This window comes from Balaenoptera borealis (genome assembly GCF_965194805.1).
Source record: "Balaenoptera borealis genome assembly, chromosome: 13".
In the NCBI taxonomy this organism is placed as follows: Eukaryota; Metazoa; Chordata; class Mammalia; order Artiodactyla; family Balaenopteridae; genus Balaenoptera; species Balaenoptera borealis.
In genome coordinates, this window is record NC_138870.1 from 83983421 (window position 1) to 84000307 (window position 16887).

The window sequence follows — 16887 nt, forward strand, 5'->3', positions numbered from 1 at the left end:
CTCCCTGGGATCCGACCGAAGCCTGAGCCTCAGCTCCCAGCCCCCGCCCGCCCCGGCGGGTGAGCAGACAAGCCTCTCGGGCTGGTGAGTGCTGCTTGGCATCCATCCTCCGTGCAGGAATCTCTCCGCTTTGCCCAGTGCACCCCTGTTGCTGTGCTCTCCTCCGTGGCTCCGAAGCTTCCCCCCTCTGCCACCCGCAGTCTCTGCCCGCGAAGGGGCTTCCTAGTGTGTGGAAACCTTTCCTCCTTCACAGCTCCCTCCCACTAGTGCAGGTCCGTCTCTATTCTTTTGTCTCTGTTTTTTCTTTTTTCTTTTGCCCTACCCAGGTACGTGGGGCGTTTCTTGCCTTTTGGAAAGTCTGAGGTCTTCTGCCAGTGTTCAGTAGGTGTTCTGTAGGGGTTGGTCCACATGTAGATGTGTTTCTGATGTATTTGTGGGAGGAAGGTGATCTCCATGTCTTACTCTTCCGCCATCTTGAAGCTCCTCGATAAGGTTTATTAAAAGAGCTGAGATGCTTCAGAGAAAGTCACTTTTGCATATAAAAACAAAGAACTTAAATATCTTACACACCTCTATCAATTAAAATACGCATTTATTACATTAATATACTTTAAAAGCAATGTAAAATGAGGATCTGGCAATATTCCTAGAAGAATCTAGTTGAAATACACATAGTTGAGATTTATTGATCATTTGTCCTTAAGAAATTAAGTGGAAAGCTTTAAAGAAGGACACTCTGCCAAAGAATAACCCATAAAACAAAAGATAAAAGTATGAGTCATAGAATTATAGAGTTAGAAAAGATATAGTCCTACCATTTATTTTCAAATTAAGAAACTGAGGTCCATTGTGAGGTGTTATTTTCCAAGTCACACAGCAAGTTAGTTCAGTGGTGGGAGTAGTAATCAGATTAGAGCTCTCTTCCTCACTGAGGGTGAACTTCACCCTCAAAATGCAATTTTGTTTCACAGATTATTTACTGATTATAAAAATAAGGTAAAGCCATGATTATTGGTAAATGAGAAGAAGCTGCAGAGAAATGTATATAGCATGATTTCATATTTTTAAAACATAAGCAACATCTACCTATTATCTATCTATCTATCTATCTATCTATCTATCTATCATCTTTCTGTTTGTAATTGCATGAAACTGAAGAAAAGGGCAAGTATATACTCCATGTTTACATTGGATATTCATAGGAGTGATAAAGCAAGGGGGTAAGAAAAAAAAGTAAGAAAACAGAGTTTTGTGAAATGGTAACATGAAAAGTGAAGATTGTAAAATTCCATCTATAAAATTATTAATACATAAAAATTGACTGTGCACATAGACAAAGGCTAGAAGGTCACTAGAATATGTACACAGACCAGGACATGGACAAAAGAAAAAAAATCATTTGATCGGGGTTGGGTTATGGATATATTAAAAATTTGTGTAGTTATTTCAAAATAGTTTTTGCAGTAACAAAAACTAAAAATAAATCAAATGAATCCCCTTTCTGCAACCACTGAAACACACCTATTTTAACTTAGAACTAATAAAAAGACTTAATCACATATTCAATAAGGTGTTCACTTGGCAAAATTTAATCACCACTGATGGCTATAACATTTATATGTTTCACATATAAGTGTTTATGTATATGTGTTTGCATATCTGTGACTCTGCATAAATTGCAATTTGTTTACCATTTTATTTATTTACTAAATTGGCATATACTTTCTTCTAGTGAATGATGTAGACAATGAAAATAAAAGTAATGTACACTCTAAAAATTTCAGAAAATTTAGGAGAGCAGAAAATAAAAATCACTGATAATCTCACCCAGTGATATTCACAGTTAATTTTTTTGCATATGTCCTTCCAGATCTTTTTTATGTATGTGTATTAAAAAATGGGATATAATTTACTTGGTTATCTACTTTTTTCACTTAGTAGTAATATTATGGCTATATTTCCATGGTAGTAAATATAGATACAATGTCATTTTTAATTAGCTATTTAACATTTTATCATAAGGAATTACAGTAACTCATTTTACAAATTTTCTATTAATGGTGATTTGGTTTGATTCTATTTCTTAAATGATCATAAACAATGCTGATATGAACATCTTTATATACACATATTTTGCTCTTGTCCTGTTGTTTCCTTAGGATGCATTCGTAAAAGTAATATTGCTGGGTACCACTGTTCTTAAATTTATATAACTCTCTAGAAGTTTATACTTAAGTATCAAAAATACTAGTAGATGAGAAGCCCTTTGTTACCAGAATAGTGTATCACAGAAACAACCAGTATGAGCTATGAAGTTTTTCTCATGGGTAAGTGACCCATGTTTGTCACTTCATTCTTCATTGTATTTTGGAAAAACAAATTTGTATCTAAAAGTAATCATTATGATGATCCATAACTTATGAAGGTCTGTTGTCTATATTTCAAATTACTCCCAATTATTTTTACTTCCGACTCTCTTACAAGTATGAGGTTGTTAATGGTGGACTTTGTAAAATGCACTGACATTTATATAGAAGTCATGCAACTAGTATTTTTAAAGTGTCTATAAAGGAGACTCTTTGCACTGTTTTTCAGCTTAATGGTGAATGGGCAAGGGGGTATGGTCTATCAAAAAGATCAGCCATATACTGAAGATACTTATAATATATTAGAAATAATGGGCCATTATCCATCCTTCGTTTCACTGGAAATTTTTTTAAGAGAAAAATGGATAAAGGGGACTTGAAAAAATGAGTTTTTAACAATTTGAGCTTCCCAGTGATAGAATATATTGTCTCTGGAAGTAGTGAGCAGATGTTGATTGATCATATATGAAAGATGTTATGGAAAGTATTTCAGTATAACTACAGTAGAAGATGGCACTTGCTCACCTCTCTAGGCCTCTTCTAGAAGGTTAAATATTTCGTTGAATTGAAAACAGTGTACCAGTTCTAACTATTGATACATCATAGGCAAATATTAGGCCACAGAATAACACCCAACTATTTCATACTTAAGAGAAACCAAATTTCACATATGAATATTACTTGTAATTTCAAAACCAGAGAATCTCAGCCATATTTTAGTGATCAAAATCTTTATTATGTAGGTTATTTTAGTTTTTAATGACTATTTGGAATAAAAGATGTTAAATAAATTTTAGTGTCTATTGTGCTAAGGACACAATTGTTTGGTTGATTAAACACTATCTCTTGATAAAGATTTGTTAACTCATGCTAGCCTAATGACTGTACCTCACACTGTTACATGGTTATTCTATTATTAAGGAGTTTCTTAGATTTAATCTATCTGAAAAAAAAAAACTAAGTTACTCAGTGAAGTGTTACATAAAGTAATAATAAAAATTAATCCTCTCTTGATTTAGACAAAATAGTGTGCCTGTATGCTAACGTATGCCACTACCCACCTTCCCCAGTTGGTTCTATTAAAAATAGTGCTGTAAAAAGAAATAAAAATAAAAAATAAGTTATGCCTGTTGCAAAGCATTTCACAGAGAGGTTTTATGTGCCATTTAACAGTTCATGGAAAAAATATTACTGGAGGCAAGGAAAATTCTTCCTCTGAAAAAAAGTGAAACCCAAGTTATTATTAGCATATGCATTCACTTTTGGGAGGTAGGAGATATTCAGGTTTGTGATTCATTTAAATATATGACCATATGGCCTGTGCTTTGGGAGGGCTTTGGGGTTTAAGCTAAAGTCTTCCATACCAATAGTTAGGCTTTGCTAAGAGAAAGTGGTTGGTTTTACATGTAAACACCTCAGTTGGCTCCCCATAGTGCATATGCTTATGAACTGAACTAAAGGGAAAGAAGCAAAGGGCTGGCTTCTGTTGTTCTTTATAGTAGCATATTTTATTGAAAGGAGTATGAACTTCTGGAAGAAACAAACCTAGGTTTGAAGCAGTTGACTTTGACAAGTTACCCTTTCTTAGCCTTTCTTCATCTATAAAATGGGTATAATAATACCTCACCGAGTTATTTGGAGAACTGAATGCTCACAGGAGTAAACTGCGCAGCATCTGGCACACAGTAAGAATGGATTACAATTAGCTTCTTTCCTCTTTGTCATTTCTCTAATAGGGCAACTCTAGGAAATTGTAAATGCATTTTTTTAAAAAGTGTTCTCCTAGAGTTTGAGGAATGATATTCCCATCAGCAACCTTAGCAGGAGGACAGCTATCAGCTGCATTGATGGCAAAGAACCTCCGGATGCAGATCTAAACTGTGTGAGTAAATATCAGGGGCCTGGAAGCAACCAAAACATCAGGGAGGAGCCGCTTCTGGGGCTGTGGAGTTGTCTGCCGTAGCCACTTAGAAATAGACCCTCTTTGGGGAAAGGGTCATGTGAGCTCTCTCTGTTCCTGTAGACCAGGGAGAAGGTGGAGTTTAGCTCAGGAGGAGAGAACACTTACTCTGCCTTAGTGAGTTCCTAAATTCCTAGAAACTCTCCATGGAAGGTCTCTATGGCTATAAGGAACCCTGCGCTGTAACCTGGCCCTCAGACTCTTGGAGGAAGAGAAGCAAAAGCTTAGAAAGTAGGGCTGTGGATTATTGTTAACTGCTGCTTTCAGAGCTATGTATTCTCCAGCAAATAACTTAAGAGTTGCTTTATCTATCCAATATAGACAGTGTACTCTATGGTAAAATCCTTTACAAATCATTTATAATTAAAATTTAGATGAAATTCATACATTGACAAAAGTAGATTTTTAAAAGATAAGACTCTAGAATATTTCTCTTTGAATACAATTCAACCTTAAGTATAAGGATAAAAATCCCAGCCTCAAAAAATACCTCTTAACTAAATACTATTTTTTATATTCAGGTACCTGAGATCAATCTAATATAGTCCATATAACTAAAGTCCTGGTAACAGGAGATGAGTGAGGCCAGTTTAGAAATAGGAGGGTGTTTATAAGATTATCAGCCACCCCTGGACTGTAAAGTCTGGGCACTTGGTTACTTTGCATATTTGCTGTTGTGTAACAATAAGCAGATCCTGTGGAGCCAATTATTGCCTCCACTTTACTTAAGTGATCCTCAATCTCATCAAGAAGATCATCAACTTGATTCTTGGAAAGTGTGACAACATGAAGTAGTTCCAATGAATACGGTAAATTTCCTAACATGAAAGTACTTCCTCGTGATACAAAGACAATGGTTAAGAAATAAAACTTCAAGAATGACTCCACATGAAAAAAACTTAGAATATGAATAGTTATATCTTAACTACAGTTTTTACTGATCAAAAAGAAAGATTTCCCAACTATCTTCCTGTGTGGTGTACACTCTAATTAGAAAGGTAAGTCATGCATACCTGGACAAGAAGGTAAGAGAATTTATATTTATTGATCACCTGCTATGTTTTAGGCTACAGTAGTACAATCGTATAATTTAACCTTGCAGGAGTCTTATGAGGTGGTTGTTAAAACTCTGAATTTATAGGGGAAGAAATTGAGATCAAAGAGGTCACAAAGCCACTGAGGTGCAACATTGGGATCTGAAGCCAAATCTATCTAACCTTAAAATCTGTTCTCTGAAAAAATCCTATACATGGGTGTACACGATGACATAGAATGTATTATCATATCACATATACAGCATCACCAAAGAGCAGGATGTTCTACATAATATGAGGTGTTGATATAACTGAATCCTACTGCCAATGCCAATTTGTTTGGCATTTAAGTCTGATTTCAAGTGGGAAACCAGACGTTATGTTTGTGAAAACCATCCATTAATATTAGTCTGAGTGAGAACCTAAGGGACTGACCTAAAATAAATTCAGTAAATGTTATTTACTTTTATTTCTATCTTAGTCCTGGAGAGTTGGGGCTGCCAGATAAGCTTCAAACTACTGTATAATTGCTGAGAAAAATGATTTCTATGGGTGAAACTAGTTATACGATTCATAGAGACTGCTCAAACTTTGAGCTGGTTCGTATTTTTAGGAATGAAGATGGGAGAGTTCCAACTCCCTTCCTGGTCCAATAAATATTTTGTTTACAAAAATACCTGAAATTGCAAATGCAAGTGGGGCGGGAGGAGGGCAAACAAAAACAACGAAACATAAGGGGCAAGGGCATGGAAAATTTAATACTGATCCTTGATCCATCATGTATCTCCACTGCTTATGATTTTAGTCTCCCAATCACCTTCTGAGGTTTTTAGCAACAAACATCATAAATGCTCATAAAACTATGCATCTGTGATGAAGCCAGTCGTAGTGGCCTTCCAAAACAAAATTCTAGATGCCGACAACACAATACTAGGTAAAGTACCATTGCCTCTTGCTCACTCTAAATTTACTTCCCATTGATTTTATTGCACATCTCTTCCTCATTGTCAAGCAAAAAGACAATACTCATATTTCATAGAAATAATTTAGAACATTTAAATCAACACATTCTAAAGGGACTTCCTTGGTGGCACAGTGGTTAAGAATCCACCTGCCAATGCAGGCTACATGGGTTTGATCCCTGGTCTGAGAAGATCCCACATGTCACGGAGCAACTAAGCCTGTGCGCCACAACTACTGAGCCTGTGCTCTAGAGCCCGTGAGCCACAACTATTGAGCCCGTGTGCCACAACTACTGAAGCCCGCGTGCCTAGAGCCTGTGCTCCACAACAAGAGAAGCCACCGCACCGCAACGAAGAGTAGCTCCTGCTCACCACAACTAGAGAAAGCTGGTGCACAGTAACGAAGATCCAATGCAGCCAAAACAAACAAACAAACAAACATCTAGATTATTCTCTTCTCCTTGCCGGGGTAGCCTGGAGTTTTATGCTCTCTTTTAGTAATTACTCTTCTCTGGTACCATCTGACTGTCGGGCTTGTTATGACCTGCACTCTAACTGACACGCCACAATTCCAGGCAATACAGCAAATTTAACATGACGGCTGTGAGACTAGCTGACATTGTAAAGTTCTTAAAAGAAGGGCTGATGTGTGTTTACCTTGATATGCCCACACTGTCTAAAACAGCATCTCCCTCATGATAGGGCTAAAATTTAATACATGTCTACATGTATCAGACTCTACTTATATGCCATTGTATATGACTCTACAACGATCCAACATTAATATCTCCATTTCTGTTGATGGGGAAACTTGAGTGAGTTGCCGAAGATCAAGCAGCTAGTATATAGCAGGACTGATATTTGAATTCACTTCTGTCTGACTTTTTATTCCACCATGTGATTTCCTGGCCACACTCAGTACCCAATACATTATTTGTGGAATGTCATCTTCACGGGGTTGTCTATCACTTCTCTAGTTTTGTCTAGTCTCGAGAAGGAAAAGCCTGCACCACTAAAGCTGTAATTCACAAATGGCCTAATGGTCAATTGGAATGCCACATGTTATGGTCAATCACTTAGTGCAGAACTAGTGTGTAATTAAGAAGTGAAAATTAAGGCGCATACAGAACAAGTCTTTGTTAATAGTAATGTTGCTTTGGGGACTGAGTCTCTTCATTTTCATTATCACTGTAGAAAAACAGTAAATAAAGGCAGTGGGTAGGATGGTGATCTGAGAGGTGAAACGAGGGTAATTGAAGGGAAAATAATCTGTAGATTTATTTATTATTAAAATGCCCTTCAAAGGCAATTTTGCCTGAGTGGCAATTTTAAAATTTCCACTTATTTTCATTATAATCAAGTTTATGATATTTTCACAATTCTATGGTACTATCTGAAGAATTTTACATTAGACTGTTCAATGTCACCTAAGTCTTCCAACAGAGAAGCATTAAATCTCTGCTTGAATATTCTCAGTAACAGGGAACTTACTATGATAAGAAAATACATTCTTAACTTCACATCAGTCAAAAATCTGCATTCCTACAGCTTTCTTGAAATTATTCTGTAAGCATATCTGAAAGAACTATATGGCAACATACTTTCTTAGGCTAGTTCTCTGGATACTGGAAAAGTCCTCAATGTTTATCAGCATTTCTGTTTGAGAGAGCTAGCTATACATGCCATCAAGCTTGTCACTGAACAAATGCACACAATTTTGGTACTTTTTTTCATAACTTTTCAGTTTTTAAAATCTAAAACAAACACGTGTTTTAGAAAAGAAAACTGTCTAGTCTTTTAAGAAATTATCACTTAATTAACATGGAGCCCAGCCATATTAGAACAATTTAAGTTCATACTTGTCCCAGCATAGGAGCAAGGAGTGAGGTGCTCCTGCAAGGGTATCATTTAGACCTGAATATTCCCTTCACTGACTGCAACCCCAGATTTCAATGTCACTTCTTGTCTACCCAGGCCCAGTGCACCAGAAGAGAGCACTTCTCCAACTTTCCTGTGCTTAACAGTCACTTGGAGTGCTGTTTAAAAGACTCTGGTGACTATCAAAGGGCCACAAGGACTGTAACTGTTTACCCTATGATATATTTAGGCTTCTCTCCTGCAGACCTTAATCTTATCATCTCTACAGAAACATCAACTATCACTACTAACTTAAAGTTTTAAATGACCTTCCACACTTGAGATTTAATTATAGGGAAGAAAACAATACTTTGTAAGGGTGATTGCAGAACCGACTATTTGTGAGACACTCTGCTAGGTATTCTGGGATACAAGAAGATGAATAACACATAGTTCTTGCCATACTGGAGCTTACAATTTAGGAGAAGTTGTTAATCACTTTGGCCAGGATGAATGGGACGTTTCACGGAATGAGAAATAGTAGTGTGTTGTTACCATGTTCTATAACACTTTGAATTGCTTCATACTTAGCTCTACATAAAGTTGGAAATTCATTAATGTTAACTGGCATAGTAAAATAGCACATGGGGAAAAATCTCTCAATTTGCTAAATCAGTATAATTGATGTTGTTTAGAGGTTATAGTTGTTTGATATGAATGGAAAACAATAATTTGTAGCTACTATTGTTATGGTAAAACATGAAATTATCTATAGACGCCTATCATTTTATAGCTAGTTCTTGAGCACATTTATTCCTTACAACATAGAGGAGAGGTTTCCTTACTTGTGTTCTCACCATTAATTTCTTCAAGTTCACTGTTAATTCCAACATCTATGGAACTCATTATTTTGTCAATCTGTGAGAAACAAAAACCATATAAAGGAATTACTACATTCACTTTTAGTGTTGCACTTTTATTTAAAATTTTTTAATTTATTTTTATTTTTTATACAAATTTTAAAGGTTAGTTTCCATTTACAGTGATTACAAAATATTGGCTATTGTGTTGTACAAAACATCCTTGAGCCTATCTTACAGCCAATAGTTTGTACCTCTTATCCCCCACCCTATATTGCCCCCCTCCCCTGCCACTGGTCACCACTAGTTTGATTTCTATATCTATGAGTCTGCTTCTTTTTTGTTATAGTCACTAGTTTGTTATATTTTTTAGATTCCATATATATGTGATATAATATAGTATTTGTCTTTCTCTGTTTGACTCATTTCACTTAGCATACAGCATTGCATTTTAAAATACTTTCAAATGCCAGAAGCACATATGCTTTTTTTTTTCCAGAAGCATATATTCTTGATATTATTACCATTGCAATACAACAATTAAGAGACCGACAGAGAAAGGTTTAAAGGGAGGCAGACATCTTTTGAAATGCTTTTAGAAATACAAATTATATTTCCCTTTCTTAAACTTTCAAAATCAGCTTGCCTTTTCTTTGTATTTCCTAAAATGAACTTTGTTTGGACCTACATGGGTCAGTAAATTAGAAATTGTGTATTCTTTAAACTCAGATGGGGAAGGAGCTGAAGATAAATTCACGTGACAATGTCTACCCTCTCAGGCATACTTCATCTTCTATCTGAGAGCATGCATCTCATCTGACCAGTGAAGCATGACCATTGGAACCAAGTTCTTGTTAAATGGTTTAACCAGCCACAAGCTGATTTGTAGCATGTAATCACAAGAATCTAGGCATGGAAACAACTTGATGCTAAGAGGTAAGTTAAATGTTAATTAATCCTGCCTTGTTCCAAAAAGGATCTCCAGATGTTATTCACAGAGTTAATAAATATAAGAAATGGATAGATCTGAATAAACTATCAATCTACTACTATGGAATTTATAAGAAGATATCACTGTCAGAGCTTTAGCTATTTATGGTTTAATCCCTCTCCTCATCATCCTAGCAACCTTAGTAAGACAGCAGGTTTCAGAAAGGACAATGAGCATTACTTAAATGTCCCATTTTGTTCACCCTGAAACAGGTGCAGAGAGATTAAGTGATTTTCTCAAACAGCTCAATTCAGAATGTCAATACCAGAACCATTTCCATTTCTAGTTCTCAGAATACTATAGTGACCTATTGTGCTTCAAAACCTAATCCAACTGGCACAATCTTCTGAGAGACAAAATGTGACATGTTAGAATGAAATGTCAAGGAAGAGTGTGGTCGATTCTTTGAAGAAATTCAAGAAAAAGCAAGAGACTTCATTACTTTATTATGTAGTCCTCCTCAGGGACAAAGGATGATATTTTATAACCTTACAAGGGCACTTGCTTTCTAAGTAATTCTATGAAGTTAAAGACTTTGTCTTTAAGTAGAGCTTAAATTGGTGATACTGGACTGCAACATATTTTTCTTTAATGTCTCTCTAGTAGTTGTAAAGGGAAATATTAAGTAATTTGTGTTTTTTGTATGGTACTTGGAGAAAGGCCAGGACCATTCTGTTTATCATTAAGATTATAAAAGTTCTTCTGAAACTATAAGATACTTTAAAGAAGGGGGATGAGCTAACAAAGAGTTTAGCAAGTAACAAAATGATATGGAGCAACAAAAATACAAAGATTTTTCTCAATTTGTCAGCTGCAATGCTTGGTAGGACACAATGTGAACATTTTCTTGTACCTCATAGCTAGTTATTACTTCTGCTTGATATCAATTTCTATAGAAACAACAGATTTCCCCTCATGTGTTGTTTTCCCACTCACTGTGAAATTATCATGTGACACCTCTAGAACCTCTCCCTTCCACTTGGAACTGTATGTGTTTGTTAATTTTTTTTCCTTTGAGAGACTTAAAAAGCTGAAAATCCTTCCCCCAGAACCCCCCTCGATGCTAAAGCCTTAAATAAGGAATAATAAGAACAGATCTTACTTCTTCCCATTCGGAAGTGAAGGATGGCGCTCTTTCAGAAGTCCCTTTAGAACTGCGATCAGCAGTAGAAGATTCAGTCCAGTTAACTCTTGATGTTTTCTCATTTGAAGGGTAGGCAATGAGATCAGAATCCGATTTAGAGACATTTTTTGATAAATGCATGTCGATCAGGGCTTTTGGCAATGACCTTATTCTTCCCAGGGTACAGGCTCTCTCCACAAATCCCCCCGTGTTCACAATCCAGTGGTCCCCATTCCGGGATCCACTCCTAGTTGTTCTTGTGCCAACAATGGTATGGTTTTCGAGTTGGTTGCTTTTTTTGTGAAAAATTGTTCTACTGACTACTTTGGGTTTAATTTTCTTTACCAAAGGTTCTGAGTTATTTTCTATTGGAGTCTGCTTGAAAGGCAAAGGACTATTTGTCAAACTGACTTCATCTTTTCCGTCTTCACGTTCATCTCTTTTCCCATAGAGATGAAATGGATTTTCAGGGGACTCACAGGCTGGAGAGGATCCATGGAGAAGGCCTGCAAATTGCCCAGGATCATATTCTTTTGGGGGATCATTGTCCTCCTCTTGAGAGAGATCATCTGCAAAAGGGAAAAAGAAGGTCAGGATGCTTGTTTATAAAGGACTCTGAAAGCCCTGATACAACTTGTGCAAAGTCCAGACATTTGATTTATTGCTACACAGTGATATCCTCACTTTATGAAATACCCATGAGCCTACAGAGCCATGTATAAAATGAATTTGTGTGTGTATGTGTGTGTGTGTGTGTGTGTGTGTGTGTGTGTGTATGAACCAGATCTTCCTGAATTACTTTAGGGTGCATTTCAAAGGTATGAATTGGGTATTAATTGAGTAATTGCCCACCCTTCTCCTTTGTCCCCAGGGAGTATGTTTTACATTGGATAAAATCAGGTTTTCTTAAAATGGGACACCCATGTTCAAACTCTTGGAGTAAATGAATCATTGGGCAGTAGGACATCAGGCAGGTAAATCGAGATCATATATAATGACATTCCTTTGCCCTTCTGCCAGCAAATAAATTCAGAAAAAAAATCTTGAAAAGAAGTATAATTAGGAGTAATTTAAGGTTAATAATCCTGATAGTGTTACTTCAAATATAAAATTAAGATTAATTCTATACAGATTATATGATTTAGAGAAAAAGGATTTGTTCAGGCTTAAACATAGGCACACAATGCCATATCACTAAAAAGTGAGTGTCTTTTACAAGAAACTGATGTTGAGCTACTAACACAAGCTATCTTTCTTTCTTCTATGAAACAGCATTAGTTATTTTTCAATTTCTTTAGATCTTTGAAAATGTAATGCAGAAAAGAAACCAAAGATGATAATTTTTATTCTTTATTATTTTTTCTAAGATAAAACATACATGTTCGCTGAGATTTAAAATAAACCATGCTTTTTTATAATGACCTAATTTGTCTTTTAAAGACATACTGTGTAAAAACCTGGCCAAAGAAATTAGCAAAGGAAGTCAGTTTACTTTTTTGATTGGTCACTTTAATTAATATTCAGCTAAATCAATGAATTTGGTAAAATTGCAGGATAAACTACTGGGCATATACCCAAAGAAAACCATAATTCAAAAAGACACATGCACCCCAATGTTCATTGCAGCACTATTTACAACAGCCAGGATATGGAAGCAACCTAAATGCCCATCGACAGACGAATGGATAAAGAAGATGTAGTACATTTATACAATGGAATATTACTCAGCCTTAAAAAGGAACGAAATTGGGTCATTTGTAGAGACATGGATGGATCTAGAGACTGTCATACAGAGTGAAGTAAGTCAGAAAGAGAAAAACGAATACCGTATATTAACGTATATATGTGGAACCTAGAAAAATGGTACAGATGAACTGGTTTGCAGGGCAGAAATTGAGACACAGATGTAGAGAACAAATGTATGGACACCAAGCAGGGAACGTGGCAGGGGGTGGTGGTGGTGGTGGTATGATGAATTGGGAGATTGGGATTGACATATATACACTAATATGTATAAAATGGATAACTAATGAGATCCTGCTGTATAAAAAAATAAATAAAACAAAATTCAAAAAAAAAATTCAGCTAAATATTTGCCATGATCAAAAGTTAAATTACCTGATAAGCCCATAACCTAATCTTATGAAAAAGTAAAATATAGTCAATGTGGTAGATAATAACAACAAATTCAAACTTGACTTGCTGACTCACACTTTAAAAAAGTTAGTTATTATTATAAACCCAAGACACCAAAGTTTTTATAAATTAACAAGTAACATTTATTTGGTATGGGCTATTTACTATGCACTGAATTAGAGATAATATTTATATCCCCTCATCTGATCGTCATAACAATCCTGTGAAATGATTAATAATAATCATGATTTTCTGACAGAAAGAGATTTGGCCAGAATATGTAAACAAATTGGCTACCACAATAAGTCTCAATAGATATTTGCTCAAAGAATGCTACAGACAAATTGGCTTTCTTTATTGAAGTTTGGTCCCAGGTCTGTATACTCTTGTCTTTCTTGGAGCTGATAGAAGTAGATACGTTCCTGGCTTTACATATCCCCAGACCTCACCCTGGTTCCTGTTTGGCTTTTCCAAACGAAGACATCCCCCTGACTAGACCTAACACAGTGGTATCCTGAGATGAAAGAAACAAGAATGACAGGAAGAAAGGTCCGAGGGACAACAGTCTAAAAGAGAAACAATCTGATTCATCCCGTACTATTATAAGCACTTTATCTTCCCATAAAAACTCCATCCCTTTCTAATGTAGCAACACTATGTCCTTCCTAACTCCATTTTTCCCTCCCCTCACAACAGAGATCCTTCTTGGGGTAGAAGAATGGGTGGAGCGTAAGGCAAGGCAGCCTTAAACTCTTTCTAAAGGCTAGAGTTTATGCTCTATTATATCCATTTTTTAGAAGTCAAAATTAACATGTAGACAACTTAAGCTTCTGAAGTTTCCCCATCTAGTAAGTGGTTAAGCTGAGATTCAAACTAAGGTCTATCAGATTTCCTATATCCACTGGCCTAGAAAATATATTACTATTAAGATAAAAGAACAATCTAGGGTTCAAGGACAATCAAGTAGGCTCTTTGTGAGGAGAGACATGTTTCTCCTGTTTATGACTATTTCTGGAATTTGGGTAAAGTGGATGAAAAGAGCTTCTTCTGCTTCATGGAGGTAAGCTAATACTAAGAGAAAATAAAATCTGGTGTTCTGTTCCAATTTATTTTCTCTTTTTTCTTCCTGGGCTACTTGGCTCCCCTATAATGCTTTACAGCATAAGCAGGTTGGTATGAGATGATAGTAATGCATAAATAATGTAGAAGGAAGGAAGAATTCTGAAATAGGGAAGAATTTTACTGAGAAGTTGCTGAAGAAGGCTAAAGGGTTTAAGTTTGAGAGGAAAAATTGAAAAGAGTCAGTCTATTACAGGAAAAAGATTCTGTAAATCTCAGTCAAGAGGTTTCTGATCATGTTCACAATAATGAGATATTTAGGCGAATAATATTATTTAAATTTTCCTATGAATATCATTATTAGGTTACCATCCCTTCGGTGGTTTGATCAAAACAACTATAATCGCCATTCCAAAATGCTTTATATTGTCCAAGTGCTCTAGTCACAAGCAGTCACTTCTCTAAGTAAAAGAGAATTTAGTTATTAGCTCATAAGCCTAGGCTTTTGAATAATAGTTCTTAGCATTGTGATAGTTGTTAACATTTTTGCCAAGAGTTGTGAAAAGGCAAATATTACTTATTTCAGTGCCCAAACACTAAGGATTTCTCAGATCAAAGACAATGTGAAATTGATATGAAATCTCCTGAAATTCCTGTTGGGTGGATTGATTGCAGTTATGACCCCAATCCGCAAAGGCTCCTTGTAGCCACACCCCAAGCCTGTATTCATTCCTCCCAAGCGACTTTAAGTGTGGCCATGTGCCTTGCTTTGGTCAATGGGACAATGGCAAGCATGATATAAGAAAGACTTGAAAAGCACTCATGGACTGGGACTTGTTCTCTCACGGCTCTTGGAACCCTGCCGCTATGTGAACAAGCTCGGGCTAGCCCGCTGGATGATGAAATGATACATTACCCAGATGTTTGAAATGGTAGGGTTTTTTTTCTTTTTTTTCCCCCAAGTATGATGACCCTAACAGATCAGGAGACAATTGCCACTGAGAAGACAGATTGTTATAGTCATAGATCCCAAGAGGAGGGAGCATGCCATGTCACTGGGGGTGGAAGGGACACATGGGGAAGCACCAGTATTAGTCAAGAGGCAGAATGAGTGGGGGAAAAGATGGACAAGAGCCTTTATTGTGCTTTCTATGGGAAGTAATGGACAAAACAGGGTAAGTAGTTTTAGGACTGGTTACTTCAAGTCTTTTCATTAGGCTCTAGGCCATAGGGATTGTTCCTAGTTATCTGGTACCTGGCTCTGCTGTGATTAGGGCAGGTGGGTAGTGGCCCACTGTGAGAACCTGATAAAGAAAGTGGTTAGGGCTTCCCTGGTGGCGCAGTCGTTGAGAATCTGCCTGCCAATGCAGGGGACATGGGTTCGAGCCCTGGTCTGGGAAGATCCCACATACCACGGAGCAACTAGGCCTGTGAGCCACAACTACTGAGCCTGCGTGTCTGGAGCCTGTGCCCCACAACAAGAGAGGCCACGACAGTGAAAGGCCCGCGCACCGCGATGAAGAGTGGCCCCCACTTGCCGCAACTAGAGAAAGCCCTCGCACAGAAACGAAGACCCAATGCAGCCAAAAATAAATAATTAATTTAAAAAAACAAAACAACAACAACAAAAAGAAAGTGGTTAGAATATGGTTTTAGATTGGTTTGCGTATGAAAAGTGTGTCTTCAGGTGAGTTGTTTACTATCTTTAAGAATTACCTAGCCCTGGGAGGGGCAGTGTCTGCAGAGTCAGCAAGGTCCCAAGATGTCACAGCATCAAAAAAAAAAAAAAAAAAAAAAATCCCTCCAAAATAAAAGGGCATGGTTAACACACCAGCCACCCTGTCACTTCAGCTGAAGGCCAGCCAACTTTCAACATGTGAGTGAGGCCGACCAGGACTAACCAACTCCAGGACAATCTGCCAATTGACCACAGTTGCATGAACAAGACCAGGCAAGATTATCTGAGTCTGGCCCAGACCAGAAGAAAACACGTACCAGAATCATGAGTTAAATAAATGGCTGTTGATTTAAGCCACAAAGTTTGGGGTGGTTTACTATGTGGCAATAGATAACTGATTTAGCCTGTATCCCAAGTTTTAAAGAAGAATTAATACATTCTTCAAAATAAACTCTGGCAATGTTTATATTTTCATATCTGGAAATGATGATAGTAATAGTATATAACTAAAAGTGTTGTGAAGCTGAATGAAAAAAATAAAAGTAAAGGAGTTAGAACAATGCCTGTGGCATAGAACACATTAAATATGTGTTTCTATTAATACAACAACAATTTCTAATCTAGAGGGTTTCATTTTCACAAAGAAAGGTGGTAGTAATTTATTATATTAGACACTCAGTAAAGATTATTAGTTTGACATGCTTGTATATTTTTAAAAATATACTTTGAAAAGAACTTTTGCATTTTCTTACTATTTCTTTAGATGAAACTGAGGCAAAGTATATAGATTAAACTGTTTTTCATAACATGTCTCATTTAATTTCACATTTCTCTTTTGACAAGTGGATACTTCATGCTAAG

General features: G+C 36.5%; 1 protein-coding gene and 1 pseudogene across 15 annotated transcripts in view; both read right to left on the minus strand.

Annotated features, from left to right (window-relative positions):
* Positions 1 to 16887, minus strand: part of ANKS1B (ankyrin repeat and sterile alpha motif domain containing 1B) — a 1131483-nt gene that overhangs the window by 457424 nt on the left and 657172 nt on the right. For 10 of the 14 annotated variants that reach the window (XM_082349566.1, XM_082349565.1, XM_082349577.1 and 7 more), the window contains 2 exons: positions 11133 to 11722; positions 9025 to 9097 (listed from right to left, as the gene is read on the minus strand). In XM_082349566.1, coding sequence (XP_082205692.1) covers positions 9025 to 9097; positions 11133 to 11722 — 663 coding nt within the window. The remainder of the gene's footprint in view (positions 1 to 9024; positions 9098 to 11132; positions 11723 to 16887) is intronic. The other 4 variants (XM_082349568.1, XM_082349580.1, XM_082349581.1 and 1 more) reach the window with 1 other exon arrangement.
* The window catches only part of LOC309608938 (AP-3 complex subunit sigma-2 pseudogene), a 510311-nt pseudogene that overhangs the window by 202908 nt on the left and 290516 nt on the right, over positions 1 to 16887 (minus strand). The window lies entirely within an intron of this gene.